This window comes from Castor canadensis, chromosome 7 (assembly GCF_047511655.1).
Source record: "Castor canadensis chromosome 7, mCasCan1.hap1v2, whole genome shotgun sequence".
NCBI lineage: Eukaryota > Metazoa > Chordata > Mammalia > Rodentia > Castoridae > Castor > Castor canadensis.
In genome coordinates, this window is record NC_133392.1 from 117,552,303 (window position 1) to 117,571,039 (window position 18,737).

Below are 18,737 nucleotides of genomic sequence, written 5' to 3' on the forward strand. Positions count from 1 at the left end.
TGGCTGATCTAGAATTTCCTTGGAAATGGGAAATTTCCCAGTCTGGGATGACTGGGCACCTAGACTTGGCAATTTCTGTCTCTCATCCTCCAATAAACTATCTTAAGAATGTTCTCCTAGCAGTAGCAGCAGACAAGCAGGACAAGCCTCATAACATAAGCATTCACGTATCTTTCATGACTTTGCTCTATCACCTTTACTGACAGTAAATGGGATGAATAATAGGGTTATTAATCCAATCAACCCATTGCTGGAGAGGATACACTTAAAATGAGTATGGAGGGTGAATGCTTGCTGGGTAGCAGGGGAAGGGGCACTACAGGCAGAGGCAGGAGGTATGAAGTTACTTGTCTTATTTGTAGAACAAGGAAGAGTTAAGTCGAATTAAAATGGAAATGGGATTGTAGAATAGACAGAAGCCACATCACGGGCACTCTTGTGTACCAAGAAATTGATAAGATGGTCTTGTTTAATAAGGATCTGACCAGAATACTTAGGAGTGGCCTCATGGGAAATGAAGTCATTTGAGCTATGTTCTATATGATGAATAGGAATTAAGTAGGCTTATTTATTTGTTCCCCTTCATGATATTGTAAGGTGGATCCAGGCAGGGTATTCTTCTTGGAAATAGTACATTGCTGACATGGAGTGGTTTGGATGTGATGAACATATGGATAAATGGACATAGGACATGATTGAAAGTATGGAGGTAGTAATAAAAAGGAATAAGTAATCAGACAAAATGCATTCTAATGTGGAAAAATTACCAATAAAATTGGATTGTAAAGTGCACGGAAGAATAACCTTCCATATCTGTGGGGTTTTATCCATGGATTCAACCAATCTTGGAATGAAAAAAAATTGTGTCTATACTGAACATAAAAAAGATTTTCTTCTCATTATTCTCTAAACAATACAGACTAATAATTATTTACTAACAATTATTACATAATTAATGATATAATATTTACATGATTAGATAATATAAGTAATCTAGAGATGATTTAAGTACCGGCTATATGCACATACTAATCCATTTTTATAAGAGACTTGGGCATCTGCAGCTTTTGGTATCCCTGACAGGTCCTGGAAGAAACCCCCCACAGATACTAAAGGGCAAATTTATAATAAGTGCCATATTAAGGAGTTTGAGCCCTGCTTTATAAGTGATGTTAGTTTGAATACTTAAATTCCATGATTCCCAATAGCCTTAGACACACTTTCCATGGAAACTAGTGCTTATTTGGAAAAAAAACACCTCCCCTTTTCAGGGAATTAACCTTCAATATAGAGATGAAATTTAGAAATAGAAAATATAAGGTCATTGCTGAAAAGAGACTTGCAATTATCTGGCAAAGCCAGGGTACTACCATAGTTAATGAAGGCCTGGGTTTTGAATCTAGGCATTACCACCTAATGCCTGTAACATGAAGCATGCCTTAACCTCTGCAAACCTCACTTTCTCTTTTGCTAAAATAGCAATGTTGATGTTACCTAATTCATATCATTGTGGTTAAGGGTTAAATTGAAAATGGTTATTGCAGTGCCTTACATCTAAACAGTGGCTTACTTATTATTATATAACTTCCCACCAAGAATAACAATCTATGCTCAGAACCCCATCTATCAATATTCATTGATGGGTAACTCAGAATGTGGAAAGTCCAGTGTTTTTCTTTGTTGGAGCAGATTTTGTTCATTCAACATATTTATTGAGTATTGAGCTGGGGAAAAATTGACCGCCATATCCCAAACTCCCAACCATCTGTCCTATCCAAGATCTACTCTGTATACAATACTACCTTTACCCCTTCTTTACATGAAAGTTCTTAAAATATATAGTCTAAGGATTACCTTCCTCTCTGAGTCAAAACTCTCCTTATTTTCAGCCATTACTCATAAACAGGGGTCTTTATGTTCTAGCTATATTTTTATAGATATATATTTTAATCATCTCATTAATAAGTCAGTGCACCTAAAGTAGCCATCTTTCATTTCTGGGCTTCTTCCTACTGAATATTAAGTGTGAGAAGCATCTTTGTATAACAGAACAAGTACAGATCTGGAGTTAAACCCCTCCTTCACACTTTAGACAAGCCACTCAACAGTTTAGAGTTTTAATATACACATCTGTAAAATGGACACATAGTCATAGTATTATTTTTTCATTGTGTTGTCAGTAGTCTCCACTGTGCTGTCATGAAAACAGTGAGATGAATTGTATAGAGTACACAAAAGATGCTCAGTGAGTCTTGGTTTCTTTAGCCCTGGGTCTCCCCATCCCTTGTTATCTCTGAAATATTTATATCTCATTACAATGAAATGGCTCTTTTGAGATTATTCTTTGTCATCACTCTTTCATGCAAACCAACCGAGTTAGCATCCTGTTAAGTAAGCAGTCACTGTTTGAGCAAAGCCGGTCTCTGTCATTACTCAGCAGTTGTCTACTATTTTATTCATTAACTATAAATATGGCTTCCCTCCCATTGAGAAATGGCAGAGGTAGTCCTGACTCAGGTGCTGGGGAAAGGGAGAGCTGTTTATTTTAGGAGCAGAAAAGATGCAGTTGCACAGGGCCTCAGGTAAGGGGCTGGGTAGATTCTCAGGAGCCTGTAATTTTTCACATGAACTTTGCAATTTTGTGTCTATATTATGAGAAAGATTTTTAAAGCTGGTATCAGTTTATTTTGAACCATCTAGATGACCTCTTTCATACCTACCTAGGACTTTGGAGCATACTGTTGTATTTGTACTATTGGTGTGTCTACCCCATGCAGAGCAGAAACACAAAAGCCTTCTAAGACTGGGCAGATCATGTGACTGTCGAGGACTGCATTATAGGGAATGGTTGGACCTGTGGAAGTGGAGAGCAGGTGCCTAACCTAAGGCATGCAAATAAAACAACGCAGCAACAACCATTAACACCATGGACGAACAAATGCATTTGCAGCCCTTGCTTGAGTAGTGGTAATTGCTAGAGAGAAAAAAATTTAAGAATTATTAACATAACAGCTAGAGATTGGGAGTAACTAAAGGAAGTTTAGAATGATCAAGAAAGGCCTCTCTTAGGTGGCAAGATTTGGTTTCATACCTGTATATAAAAACCTAGTCCATGCACAAGAAGGTCTAGGAGGAGAGTGTTCCAGGACAGGGATTAGCTTTGCAAAGTCTTAAAGGAGAACCACCCTGGCATGTTTAAAGCACTAGAAAGGACAGGATCATAGCGAAAGCCCAGTGAGCCAAGAAGTGGCACCAGACAATCTTAGGAGGCACGGGGTGGATTTGGGGCTTGCTCTAAGTGCGTTGTAAAGCCATGAAAGAGTTGTAAGCCAAGGAGTGACATGAGCTGACATTAACTTCATAAAGATCACTCTGGATTCAGTATAAATAATAAATTTATATATATATAAAAACTTAAAATTTGGAGGGGAAACAGGAAGATATCCTAGGAAGCCACTGCAACAACAAAAGTAGCCATACTTATAGTGTCTATCTAAGTACTTTAAGTTTATGGTGCCATGTATGACAATCCTAAGAGGTAAATGATATTCCATTTCATAGTAAGGAAACTGAGTCACAGAGAAGTTAAGTAACTTGATATGGACAAGGTAGTAGAAATGAGATAAAATAAATGAATGGATTCAAGATCTGCTTTGGAGGAAAACCAGAACTGCTGGATCAACTACGGCAAGTGAGATGTGAGGGAAAGATATGAGGGACCTAGGACAACTTCCAGGTTATTTGCTGTTCCCCTCATTGTTGTTCACACAAGGGAAGTGCATGACACAAACAATGCTCAGTACAAGACAGGAATGATTCTTCTGGAAGCCATCTGGAATTGTGTTCTACTTCGTAACAACAAAAAAGCACATGGATGTGTCTTGGTGCATGTTAGACAGACATCTTACAGCTAGTTTTCAAATTGGTTTTTTTTGTGCTGTTTGATTACTAAATGATTACATTTAGTAATCATTTAGTATGATTGCATTGCAGATTACTAAAATGATGCAGACTTAATCCCAATAACCACCAATGGAGGCTTCTCTTCTGATACTTGGGAGGCACAGAGCACCTGGAAATCCCAGCCTGCTCAATTGAATGGCTCTGGGAAAAGAATAAAGAGAAGGAATCTTCTGAAGCCTGTACCCTATGGAGTGTTAGATGCAGAACATTCAGGTGGCTTCACTTTAAGCCACTTTAATAACTTCTTATCCCTTTTTAATTAGACTTCAATACAGCCAATATTTTGGCCCGCCTTTCACAAGGACAGTGGTGGCAGAAGCAGTGGATTTACTGAGTATTTCTCTTCTTGTTTTCAAAATTCCTCCTCTTTAAAAAATCACCAGCTCCAAGTACCACTGTCAAGATGCTTGTCCTTATTGCTTTAGCAATCTTGGAAGACACACTCCTCTTTGCCCTCCTCTCCTGTGGACTCTTATTCTTTACATTCAATATGTATTAAATTAAACTAATCATCAAGTACTTTGCATTCATTTTGAATTTAGAATAAAACTCAAAAATTCCAAACTCTTTACCAAGGTCATAGGGGTCCTTCTGTATGTCTTGTTCACTGTTTATGTTCCAAGCTTCTCCCCTAACTCCCCTCTCCCTTGTCCACTGTCTTTAACCTGTTGATGGCCTGCTGGCAACTCTTCAAATAGGATGAGCTTGTTGAGACTGAATAGAGATACTTGCTGTTCTGTGTGGGCAGTGGTCTTCTCCTAGATAATCACCTGCTGGCTCCTTCTCATGCACAATTAATTTTTTATTTTTTCATTCAATAATTGTTGAGCCCCAACTATGTGCCAGTCACTGTTTTAGATGCTATCAGTGCAGCGAGAAATAAAACAAACTCAGCTTTCATGGGAAAAAAAGACAAATAAGTGGATAATGAGATGCTATAATGCCATGTTATATGCTTTCCTGTCAGCTTTCCTTCCTGTCACTCAGGATTCCTCACCTAAGACCCTGTCCATTCCATTCTTGATCTTGTCTTATATTGCTATTATTTATTAATGCTTCAAATGATAATATTTATTCAACTTATATGTTTCTGGGTTTTAAAAAAAGTTTTTTGGCAGTATTGAGGTTTGAACTCAAGGCCTCATACTTGCTAGGCAGTCACTCTATCACTTTAGCCACTCTGCCAGTCCTCTGTGTTGTTCTAGACCATCAGAGTCCTAAAGTCAAGGACCTTGTCTGTTATTTGCTTTTACGTTATAGAGCAGGGCCTGGCAGAAAGGAAGAGCTCAATGAAAAGTTTTAATGACATGACATTATCTACCCATTCATCTAGGAGTTTCCAATACAGATGGAGCATCCTTAATCCAAAGTAAACCAAAATCTGAAACTTTTTGTGAGCCAATGCTATTATGAATTATTAGATAAAGGATGCTCAATGAGTAGACTCAATACAAATATTCCAAAATTTGAAAACCTCTGAAATCTGAAGCACTTCTGTTTCCATGTATGTATTTCCAACATGATACACTCAATCTGTGTTTCTGTTAGCATCAAAGGAGAGTTGAAACAGGGAAAACAGTAGATATCTGGGAGTCGACAGCATGACAAATTCTGTAGTAGGTGCTGAGGGCCCAGCAGTAAGTGACACCCACAATGTGTCACAAGATTCCAGAGCCATGGAGATAAAATTAAGCTAGTTCAAAAAGTAATAAAATAATTCCAAGACCATGACAATGACTAACAGTGGCACAGCAGAGGATTATGGTGTATAGCAATAGGTGGAGAGGAGGGCCATTTAGAAAAGGTAACTGGAGCAGGACTTTGTTAAAGGGGACAAAAGGTAAGTGCTGACATTGAGAAGAGGTGGTCATACACTTAAACATTCCAGGCAGCAGGAACAACACTTGCAAAGCCCTCAGGACAGGAGCAAATAAGGCATCCTTGCAAAGCAGAAAGTAGGCACATGTGGTTAGAGAGTGGTGAGTTGCAGGGGAATGGTGGGACAGTGCCTTGGAAAGGAGCCTAGGAATGAGATCTTAAAGCTGAGCAGTTCAATGTGTTACCATTATTGCTTTTTATTAGAAACCATAGGAAGCCTCTGGAGAGTCTCAAGCAGGATCGTGACAAGGGCTACATAAAATTTTTAATCATCCTGACTGCTGAGTGGAGACTAGACTGTGGAAGAGCCAGGGAGAGTGGTACTTCATCAGTGTTTTAAAGAAAACAATAGAAATTTGTAAAGAGGACATTGGCAATTAGGATAATGCAAGCCGAGAATCCTATGTACAAAAGCATAGAGGCAGGAAACAGCCTGGCGTTCAGGAACCGTGGTTCCTACTGTGACATGAGCTGCATGTGTGATGGTAGGGTGTTTCTGTGTGGCATGCAGCATGCCAGTACCTGCTCAGCAAATGTTGGTGAGTAAAAGAATGAACTTTGATGGAACTCAGCTCAAGACTCAATCACATCTGGCCTATTTTTGTTACTTCTGTTTTTCTAAATGTATCTCATCTCACTGTCTATAAATTGTTTATAAGCAGGGAGAGTCTAAAGTTTCTTTCCTTTTTTTTTTTTTCTGTTCTTTGTTTTTTTGAGACAGGTCTCAACACATAGCCTATGCTGGCCTCAAACTCATGATCTTCCTGCCTCTGCTTCTTGGTTGCTGGTATTACAGGGTTGTACCATGTAGTTAAACTGACTCAAGTTCTTTCTTATTGGCTGCATAATTAAAGTTTGTTTATATGGAATGACAACAATACTTGAAAATTAGAAGATCCAGGGTATGTATTATAGGGAGTTAAAAGCATAGATTTGGGGTCAGATAGTCTTGGACTCACATTTTGCTTTCCAGGTACTAGCTGTGTGATGTTCAAAAGATTGTTTATTATCCCTAGGCCTTCCTTTTCTTAACATGGAAAATGGTGAAATCAAATCTTACCTTGTAGGGTTCTTGGAAGGACTGAGATAAATATGATTCTGTAAAGTGGAATCACAGTTTGTAAATGCTTGGAAAATGGCCACGATTTGTGGCTGGTTTGTAACAGAGGGGTTTGACCACGCCAAGGTCGCAAGCTACAGGCAGCAAATGGGCAGGCAGGAGAGCAGTGTCTCCTAACGCCTTCCTGCTCTGAGGGTGCCCTTGCTTCCTCTCTCTAAGACAAATGTGGTTGCATATTATTGCACACTGAGAGCAGACACTCTGAAATGTGAAATACAGATATTTTCAAGCTTGATCTTAGTGATTAGAATGGGGGTGTGTGCTCATTTGTTTCATGTTATTGAAGCTTCCCCATGGTTGTTAAGAATCTACTCAGCATTTCATAGGAAAAAGACAATGCTTTTAGAAAGTCATTCCCAAATTCACCCTGGTTCCACTGGTTCCATCTTAACTTTGAATTGACAGGTTAAATAGTAATATGGCTGTTTTATAGGTGGTAATGTCAGGCTACAGGAGAATAATAACTCCCTGTTCACATGTTCCACATACGAATGACTACTATGTAGAAGAATTGATCTATGAAACTGTTGGATTACCTTCAAAAAGTTTTGAAAAATATCGTCCAAAACTCACTCCTAAGCTCCTTGACCTGCATTACTTTCGTCCCCAGCTTTCCCTCGCTGCTAGAGTGACTTGTGGTGCAGAGAAAAGACCAATGGACTGGTAATCAGAAAATCTGGTTTCCAGGCCCACCTATGGTACTTCACAGCAGTGCTATCTTCAGCACATTGTTAACAGCTGTGAGCCTCTGTTTCTTCATCTGAAAAGTGCCTCTGAGTGCTACTGAGAGGATTAAACTCGATAACACATAAGAAACTAACATGAATACAGTTTATTCAAAAGGTGAGCTGGGCGTGGTGGTTTGTGCCTGTATCAACTACGTGAGAGGCTGAGGCAGGAGGATTATTTAAGTCCAGGAGTTCAAGGGTAGGCTGGGCAACATAAAAAAGAAAGTGAATAAAAATACATGACTTAGTTGAGAAATATCAGAGCTTCTCTACTTTTGCACCTATAGGTTTTGGATGATAGTTCTGTCAGTCCTAAGGGGTTCTCTTTGCCGTATGCATTAATAACATCCCCCTTTGATGACTTCATTGCAGTGTGAACTACTCATGCTGTGCTTGACCTCACCTGGTATGTTTCCTTGTGACATGGTATCAGAATAGTGATCAAGAAGACTCCAGGTCCTGGAATCAAATGCTTGATTCCTAACCTCTACTCTGTCACTTACTACTCTGTGAAATTCAATTATGCCTCAGTTTCCTCATCTGCAGATGAAAAGAATGGTAGTATTTACTTTATAGGATCAAGTGAATTGATGATGTAACTGGAACAGTGGCTGGCATACAGTAAATGCTTAACAAATATTAGCTATTGTTTACATGCCCCCATCAATATGGTCAATAGTTTAACAACATAGTTTTGGAGTTAATCACATTAATCTTAAAACTGAACCCAGAGGAGATGGCATATTTTGTGACATCATCTAGTACATTAACAACATTTACTCGGTTACTATAATGTTATGGTCCTTTGTGGAAAGAACTGGGTTACAAATACATGAATAAAAGAAAACATCTGGTGTCCAGGGCAGAGAGATGTTGTAGTTGCTGTTAATTACTATAGAAGTCATAGTATAATTAGGTTATGGTATAATGATTGTGAGTTATGAGTATGTGTGTGTATAAACATGCATTTTGAGACCCACTTTAGATAGGATAGGTGATACTTTTGATACCAGTGAGCTCAAGAGAAGGATTTCGTAGGGACAAGGTCTTTGGGAAAAGTAATCTTGTAAGAAGTACTAGAAATAGAACTTTGCCCATTTTGAGACTTTGGCTAATTGAGAAGTCAGATGGTCCCATACATCTTTGTCATCAGGACCTGTAGAACATCACAGAGAGCAACTGCTAGCTAAGCTGCTACTTCTCCTCCCATCTCCAAAGTACGTGCCTGATGGAAATCAAATTGGAACAAATAGAATTTCAACCAAGGTCCACCCTCCCAATAAAATAAACATGAAAGGGTACACATGGGCTTTGCTTTTGAAATCACAATCTTTCTACTTAATACAAGATCTTCAGACTTTCCAGAACTTTGTAGCAATGAAATTTTTTGACTGGCCAGCTTTCAGTGTGGCACAGGTGAAAACAAAAAAGCAATTCACCTCTCAGTCATTTTCCACATTCTACTTCACAGTGACCCTCACAGTGACCCTATGAGGAAATTAAAGTTCTAAGAACCTAAATGATTGTTCAAGACCACACAGTGAAAAATGAACCTAAATACAAGATCTAACCCACAGTCAACCCTCAAATAAGAGTAGCTGTTACTGTGATTAATAATCTCACTGTTAGAGCAAGTGAACAGATGTTTGAATGGTATGATCCACTTGTTAGAAAGTGCAGCCTGGTAGAGGTTGGCAGATTATTCTCCAAAGGGCAATAGGGATTCCTCAAGTATCTCAGGGGTATGGCCCAGAGGTAGACAGGTCACAGAGAACTAACCACCAGAAGAGGTAACTTGTCCTTGCTTCAGCTGGAGATCCTATTTGTTCAAACGTTTATTTTGAAGACAGGATTCCAAAGGTCCAACCAAAATTAAGAAAGCTCTGCTTCTGTAAACCATCTTTCACACTCATATTGCAGTTAAGGAGTTATTGTTGCTTCTTGAACAAAGATACTGTTGGCAGTATTATGAAGAAGCATTAGATTTTTATGATGTAATATTTAAATTACTTGAGGTTTTCTATCAGAAAGTATAAAATTTGATGCTATCTATAGTAGAGGATTGTCTCAAAATGCAAACCTAAAAACTTTCAAAAATATAGTAAGTTCTCCAATATAATAATATTCCCAGCATACGTTTGTGAAATGACTGAGCAGAAGGCAAATATTTCATCCAATACTCACAATATACCTGTGAAGTCAATTTTATTATTGTTGTTTTGTAGAGTGGCAAATGGAGGATTAAGGTATTTATCCAGTACTTTATAACTAGGAAGTCAAAGAGAGCTAGGATTCAAATTCAGATCTTTCTGAACCCACACTCCAGCTCTGGCTGTTATTCTGCACTGCCTTCTCCCTAACACTACAGTCCTGAAGACAGACATTTTTCATAAAGGTTGAAATAAAGAAAGTGGAATCATAGAGTTATTTCTCCCTTGCAAAACAAATCCTTCCTATTGATCCATGCTGTATAAAATCAAGGTAGCACTCCAATCTAGCTTCAGTGCACTGGAAACAAGATAAAAGGCATTCTTGGGCAGTGAGGAAAAGAGTTAAGTACATTTACAATACCCTTTCTCTCCTAACATTGGTCCTGGGACTGCCTCTGTAAAGACGATTGATCCAAAAGATGCCTTTTTTTTTAAAGAAAAACTTTTGGGTTTTCTTTATAATCATTTGAAGTCAGATACTCATTTTTGACTAAAGTAGTATAAGAAATTGATTAGACATCTTCTTTCAATTTTCCCACAAATCGTTTCTTGTTAATAAAGTTAATTTACCATAGACTGGCTGAGGTGGTTAGGCCATTTACAGCATGAGGTATATGGCATAGCCTGTAATTTCAGAAAGTTTCTCTCAATTACTTCATGCTGGGAGAGAGAAACAAAAACATGAAAGGAGAACTTACTGAAGCATTGAAGCTCATGATTTTTCTTTTCCAGCACAATGAACTATTCCTGTATCTTAAAAATATTATAGAGAATAATCAAAAGAATAGAGAATAATAAAACACCCAAATGGTCAAACACAGGATAAAAAATAATTGGGTAGAATGTGCTTATGATGTAATAATAAACGAAGGGGAAACAAAAGAAAAGGGGGGGTCTTAAACCTTTTCATTTTCTGTGACAGCTGTGTGAATATACATATAAATGCAAAAAAAACCAGGAGAATACCAAAATGCAAAAAGTGCATTTGTGTGAAGATGGTAGGCTTGTGGGTGGTTGTTTTTTTTTTTTTTTTTTGCACTTCATGTGATGTAGTTGGTATTTCCCATTTGATATGGGTGCAGTCAAAGTCCCTTTGTTTTGACCCATGATTCCATTTCCTTTTCTCTCTTTCCAGAGCCAACTCTGGAAAGTATTAGGAGTGTATTCTTACACTTCAACTATAAATCCTATCTGCTAAAGATACAATATTTTAAATTTTTGTACAAATCCTATTCTATATTATCCTTGTGCTACTTATTTTTTTAAACAAAAATATTTTCCATGTTGATGTATATACATCCAGTTTATTAATTATAATTGCTATGTTTTATTTCATCAAACAAACATCACAATTTGCTTATGTATTCCCATACTGGGCATTTTGGTAGTTTTAAATTTTCACCATTTTAAATAATACCACAGTAATCATCTTCCTCGGTTTCTAAGTGAATATAAGCAAGTTTTTCACAGACATTGACTTAGAATAAATAATAGCAAATGAACAACTTTAGTGTCACTAGATATTGAAAAATGAGCCTACAATACGGCTGTGCCAAGTCTTATTCTCAAAGCAATATAAAGATCTTTGGTTTTCCTGACAAAGGAGGTATTATTTTCAAATTGGAATTCTTTGCTAATCTGACAGGTGTGAACTAAATTCTTGTCTTGATTTCCAGTTCCCTGTTTACTGTGAGTTTAGGAATTTAATTTTATAGTCTGTTTGATTTTACTCTCTGTAATGGCTGTCGTATAATCTTACCTAATTTTCTATGGGTCTTTTGCTATTGCTGAAGTCCCCAATAGTCTCTGTGGATATTAAGTCTTCATTACACTCCACCACTAAGTGTGATATTTGTTGGACGTTAATCAGGTTAAGAAACTTTAACTCCGTGAAATGCTTTTTTTGCATCTTTGAAAATAATCTACTTTTTCTCCTTTATTAAAACAGTGAGGTTAATTACACTTGGGTGTTTTCTAATGTTTAGCCATCCTTGAAGTCTTGATCTAGATTTCAGTTGTTCTTAAGTAATTTTTAATACTTATTCATTTTTCCAGGATTTATCTAGTGAGATTGGACTATATTTTTCTTTTCTTGTTTGGTTATTTTGTGATTTTCATATCAAAATTATACTCTCAAAGTAAGTATTTGTTCTTTAATACTGTCCATTATAACTAACCTATAAAATCATTTGATAGAAGCAAAAAAAAAAGAAGTGGTTGGTGGGTGGCACTGGGCAGAGGAAAGAGTGATTATGTGCAGAATTACAGATTTTAGTCTCATAATAACTTTTTGGCCTATTTATTAATGGTTTGGTTTTGGTTTCTACCTCAGTAATTTTATGTTTCTATACAAAATTTCAAGTTTTCTCTAAAATTTCAACATATTGGCAGAAAATTGAACATAACATTTTCTTAGATTTTGAAAACCTAAAACTATCTCTAAACCAGAAATGGTGGCACATACTTGCAATCCCAGCACTCTGGAGGCTGAGGCAGAAAGATCTTGAAGTTGAGGCCAGGCTGGGCTACAGTGAGTTTAAAACAACCTTGCTACATAGTGAGTCCTTGTCTCAAAAAAACGTCTAGTTTTGTCTCCTTTCTTATTTTTAATTTTTATGTATATTTGTGCTATTTGCTTTTTCTCATTTTCTTAAGCATGCCAGTGTGATCTAATATTAGTATACCTGATTAATATTAATATAGGCTTTGGCAGTATTTAGTTTAAATATCCTTTTCCATTCATTTATCTGGGATCTTTGGAGTTTAGTCTACTTTTAGTAGCATTTACTGGATTTTTAAAATATCCAATCAAATAAAACTTTATTTTATTGGAGTAAATTAATCTGTGCATTCATTGCAATTCTTGAGCCAATGATGCAGTCTCCTTACATAGTTTTCTTCTATTTCTACTTTCTTTTTTTCTCCACTATTTAAGCTTTCCCATTGAATATTCACTTTCTACCAGTTGAAAAGTTAAATATTCTATTTTTTTTCCTTTTAGTGCTTACAGTTAAAATTTGACATCTACAACTTAAAAAGTCAAATGCTATTCAAAAATCTTTATCCTGGACTGGAGGTGTGGCTCAAACAGTAGAGCGCCTGCTTTGCAAGTGTAAAGTCCTGAGTTCAAACCCCAGTACCACCAAAACAAATAAACAAAATCTTTATCCTGCTCCTAAATTTACAAAGACCCAAAAATAATTTCTAATAACTTCCATATCATTATTTAATATTTTAACACCCTCTTATTCTTAAACCTCTCCAAATTAGCAATTTTACAGTCAATATTTACTTAGATTTACCAATCGCTTGATTAATTTCTTTGCTCACCATTGTTCCTTCCATCTACTTCATTACTAGTTCAATTTATTTTGACCAAAATATGTCATTTTGATGTATTTCAGCAACAGCCTGTGAGTAGCAAATCCATATATTACATTACAAAAACATCTTTGTTTCTCCTTCACCCTTAAGTTGTAATTTAGCTAGAATCATGATGACAGCTTTCTAGGTGTTTTAAGGTATCATCCACAATTTCCACCAACTACTGCACTAATGAGAAGTTCATCGTCAATCTGATTTCTGTCCTTAGGAGATAAAACTGTCTTTTTTCACACAAAGATTTTATGTCTTTGATTTGTGCTGATTATTATAAACTGTATTGTGGATTTACTGTTATTTCCCATTATTGAAGGTGCTTCAATAGAAAAATTCATGTCCCTTTTCAATCTTTGAAAAGTCTTGTCTATTATCATTGGAATACTGATTCCTTTACATTGTTCTCTTTTCTCCTTTTGCTCACCACGGTGTATGTATGCTGGGTATCTCTGTTGCACCCTTTCTAGCTCTTAACTTTTAATATTTTCTATCTTTTAATCTCTGTGCTCCATTCTGAGAGATTTCCTCAGTTCTAATTTACCAGTTCCCTCTTTTGCTGCCTCTAGTCTACTTTGCAACCTCTACATTTTTTTTTAATTTTAAGAATTGTAGTTATGATTTCTATAACTCCTTTCTCTTATTCCTAAATCTACAAGGTATTTGTTTTACAGTCTTTTGTTTTCACCCAATGGCTTTTATTACTCACTTTATTTCTTTGATCACTTAAAACACACTTGTTTTAAATTTACTTTTGTGTTATTCTGTCATTTAATTTCCCCACTAGTTATGTCTTCTGTCTATGATGGCTCACATCCTGTGTGGTTTTCAATTTTTCATGATAAGCTCAGTCTAAGTGGAGGTTGTTTGTTTTCTTTGGAAATCCTAAGTGTCATGGGTTGTGGAAACATCTTTACAGAATGATTTCAGATTTGCCTGTACAAGAAATTTGGACGTCAAGTTCCAATTTGGGCTTTATATCTCTGCAGTATGCAGACTGAATGAATTTAGACTACATACCTGTATTTGGTACTGGGTATTTGAGTTTCTGATGTCTTGTGGCTGATTCTTTTAGCTCCTATAGCCAAGAACAAGATTAGATTTCTTGCTCATTTCACTGCAAAAGTGCATCGACAATTCCTAGAATTTTTTTTATAGTTGGGCAGCATTTTGTGGACTTTATGCTGATAGCTCAGTTACAGCTCCCATTCTCGTGATGATTTACCTCTGACTCACACAGTAAATCCCCAACGGCCAAGCCATTATGTCCTCTCTTTATCTAGTCTCAAATTCTCTTGACTACAATTCTCACCTGCGTCTTTTATTGTGGCATCTGGCATCTGGATATTTTACTTTATTGATTTCTGTGTGCACTGTAGACTCTTTGTACAATACTTTGCACTGTTATATTTCATCCAGAGTTTTTGTGTGTTTAAGGGAGTGGTGATATGCCTTCTGTATCTATTTCGGTCACTATATGGACTAGGCACACTTACATCAATTCTTTAATGAGGAAAAAATGCAAAGAGCTTTAAAATATGTTTGAAGAAATGTTTTACTTTAAGTAACCTTTTTCCTCCATGCTTCTCAGTGCTGACTTTGAAGAACCACATAATTATGAGGCAAGGATTTCATATCTGAGACACTGTGGCAACCCCATTAACCTGGCTCCTACGGAAGAAATTGCTGATTGTAAGTCTGCTAAGCCAATTAACATGGTAACCCTGTGTGGAATAAAATGTGTCAAAAATGGTATTTTCCCTGTAGCTAACTGTAAGTTTAAAAATTCAGAGTCATTCTGCACTCCATCTCACTTCTTTTTTCCCCCCATGTCTGGTCTCTTAAAAATACAAATAAGTCTAGCTGGGCATCAGTGCTGCACATAACTCCTATTCTTGTCTTCTCTTTGCTGCTGTGTTTCTCCTCTTCATCAATTTACTTAGAAGATTTGCCTTTTGGAGACATGTGGAAGGAAAAACCAAGATGTGGTGATTGACTTTTCTTCCTGCTCCTCCTCTCTTGTGGTGACATCTCTCAGGAAGTCCCTGGTTACTTGTTGTGGGGAACGGGAGATAACAGAGCAGGAAAATTAGGCCCCTGTGTTCAATCTGAATGGGAGAAGAGGATTACTTTAATGGGTCTGACCACTAGCTTAGAGCAAACTCTTCCTGCCTCTGTTATTGGCAATATTCAGACCTTTTTGTGGGATTAAAAAAAAAAAGGAGATCCTTTCAGGTAAAAAGATAAAGTATCAGGTCCTCATAATATTTCTGCAAGTCTTTTTTTTTTTTGCCTATACAATCACCCAATTCTTTGCAAAAGTCATAAATATTAGTGCTGGTAAGTACTGCATACTTAGTTCTGTTAGGTCCTCTGTGCATATGTCTATTGCGAGAATGGTTTTATCACCCAACTGTTATAAAGGAAAAACTGAAGATTACAGGTTTCAGTGCACAAGGTCATACAAGTGATGTAGCAGACCAATAATGTGAAACAGGCTCAGTCTCCTCAAAACCCCTTGCTCTTCCCAAAACTTTATGCTGCTTCCTATTCAAGGAAGTTTGGTTTCCCTGGAGGAGGCCACAGAGATCACCTGGTGCAATGCATTCACTGTATAGTCAAGCTCAGGATTCTAGGAGAGGAATTCCTTTTCCCAGGAATATATACTTAGGAAATTGTGATGTAACGGTGAAGAGCTATTAAAATCTTCCTCCCACCACAGGAAACAAATGGAGAGTTACTAGGAAACCCCCTCCCTCCTCAGTTGGACAAAGTCCTGACTCTTCCATATGGTTTATAAAATACTGGCCATCAGGGGAGTAACTCTTGGCCCTATCACACCCAGAAGGCAGTGATACCCTATGCCCAGGTATGTGGTCTCTGTTCTAGAGCAGGACTTTTAAATTCTTATTTTTCATACAAATCTTCCAGAGACCTTGTCAAAATATGAATTCTGGCCCAGTGCTGAGGTATGACCTGAGGTTCTGCATTTCTAACAAGTTCCATGGTGACACTTATGTTGCAGGTCTACAGACCTCACTTTGAATAGAAAGGCCTTGAGCCATCTGGGTGGGTGGCACATGTCCTTAATCCAAGCTACTCTAGAGGCAGAGATGGGAGGATCATGGTTCAAGGCTTCCCCAGGCAAAAAAAGTTAGTGAGGCTCTAATCTCAAGGAACAGGCTGGGTGTGGTGATACCAAGGAGGTAAGTGCTGATGGATAAAAAGAGAAAAGACTCAGAAAGTAAGCAACTGTTTCCACTGAACGATAAAAGAACAGAGAGCAACAGGGAGTGGGACGGTGAAGGGGAAAGGTAGTTAGGACTTCCCTGTCAGAAGGGGATGTTTAGTAGAGACAGGAATAGACCTGCTAGGGCTGAAGAAACAAGAACTACAGCCTGGGACCCAGAGGATTCTGTGATGTGTCCCCACCCTCTTTTCTAAAGTTTAGATACAGATTTACCCTCCATGAGACCTGTACATCTGACTGCTCTCCTACTGTCTTCCATCCTTTTTCTACTATTCACTGGCTGGATGATACATGAACCTTAGTTTCTTCATCTATAAAATGGGAATAATGTTTCATATAACAGTGAGTTTAGAGTCAAGTGGAACTCTGTTTCTGGGAAGATGCATGGACTTTTCTTTATTTCTCTTGCTAAGTACAATTAAAAACCCCGGACGTTATACACAAGTATAATAAACATAGGACGACTAGAAAACTCTTAAAGGCAGAAAGAAAGTAGATCAACTAAGGACATTGGGACCAAAGGAAGGATTAGGCGGCAAATTCTTTCATTTTCTCCTTTCCAAAGCTGGGGAAAGGTATGAATATCCAGGCACAAGTGGTCAGAAGTCTCCAATTATATTCCATGCAAATAAGACTATAGTAATATAAATTGTAATCAAACTGTTAAAAATCAAAAACAGGATTCTGAAAGCAGCAAGAGAAAAGAAGCAAGTCACATAAAAGAGAGATTCAATACGTCTAGCAGTAAATTTCTTAGCAGAAACCTGACAGGCCAGGAGAGAGTGGATGAAATGAAAAATGCTGAAGAAAAATAACTACTACTCAAGAATATTTACTCAGTAAAGCTGTTCTTTAGAAATGAAGAACAGACAAATACTTTGCCAGACAAAGGGGAGGAGTTCATCACAATGAGGCTTCTCTTATAAGAAATGCTAATAGGACTTTTTCAAGCTGAAAGAAAAGGAGTCTAATTAGTAGCATGATAACATATGAAAGTATGAAAGCCAGTTGTAAAATCTCCCCAGTAAAAGTGTACAGCAAATTCAGATCTCTAATACTGGTGTGGATTCAATCAATCACTTTTATCTTTACTGTGAAGGTTAAAAGACAAGCTATTAAAAATAACAATACTTATAATAATTTTAAAGGGTATGCAGCCTAGAAGGATGTAAGTCGTAACAACAGTGAGGAAGAAACAAAATGGGAAGTTAATAAAATGTAGGGGGTTTTATGCAATTGATAATGGTAGAAAAAGCATGAAAAATCCCTCAAAAAATTAAAAATAGAACCACTGTGTGAGCTAGTAATGCACATCTGCGTGGATGACCCAAGGAAATGAAATCAGTATGGGGAGGAAATGTGTGCTCTCCCATGTCTATTGCAGCATTATTCACAGTAGCCAAGACATGAATCAACCTGTCTCTCCAGTGTCAGATGACTGATGTAAATGTGGCATATATTCTTGGTGAGAAGAAGGAAATTCTGTCATTTTTGACACCATGGATGAACCTGGAGGACACGTTAAGTGAAATAAGCAACGTAAGGCCAGGAGTGGTATTTCACGTCTATAATCCTGGCTGTGTGGGAGACATAGGTAGGAGGATAATGGTCAACCTGGGCAAAAAAGCACCCGACCCTATCTGAAAATTAATAAAGCAGAAAAAAATAAAAAAGGCTAGAGGCATGGCTCAATTGGTAGTGCCCCTGCCTAGCAATTAACAAAGCCCTGAGTTCAAATCCAGTAACCTAACCCCGCCGCAAAAAATTTAAAAAGAAAGAAAAGAAAAAGACATGCACAGAACGGTAAATGCTGCATAGTTCTCACTTATATGTGGACTCTAAAGTCCATCTGACAGAAGCAGAGAATAAAATGGTGTACTTATACAGACAGTAAAAGGAGATGCTTGCTCAAAGTAAACAAAATTTCAATTAGAAGGGAAAGAGGTTAAGAGCTTGATTGTACAACATCATGACTATTGTTAATAATGCATCATATACTTTTTGTTTTCAAAAATTTAGCAATATTATAAGCATAGTGGCACACGTCTACAATCCCAACATTTGGAAGAATCTCAAATTCAAGACCAATCTGGGCTACATAGCGATACCCTGTCTCAATTTTTAAATTTTAATTGGCATATATATGTATGTATGTATGTGTATGTGAGGTATAACACGCTGCATGTCATGTAGATTTTAAGTGTTCTCACCAC

General features: G+C 37.2%; 1 protein-coding gene across 1 annotated transcript in view; it reads left to right on the plus strand.

The window, feature by feature from the left end:
• The window catches only part of Fyb2 (FYN binding protein 2), a 96,423-nt gene that overhangs the window by 39,222 nt on the left and 38,464 nt on the right, over positions 1 to 18,737 (plus strand). The window contains 1 exon segment of the mRNA XM_074080009.1: positions 14,866 to 14,966. Within this exon segment, the coding sequence (XP_073936110.1) occupies positions 14,866 to 14,966 (101 nt within the window).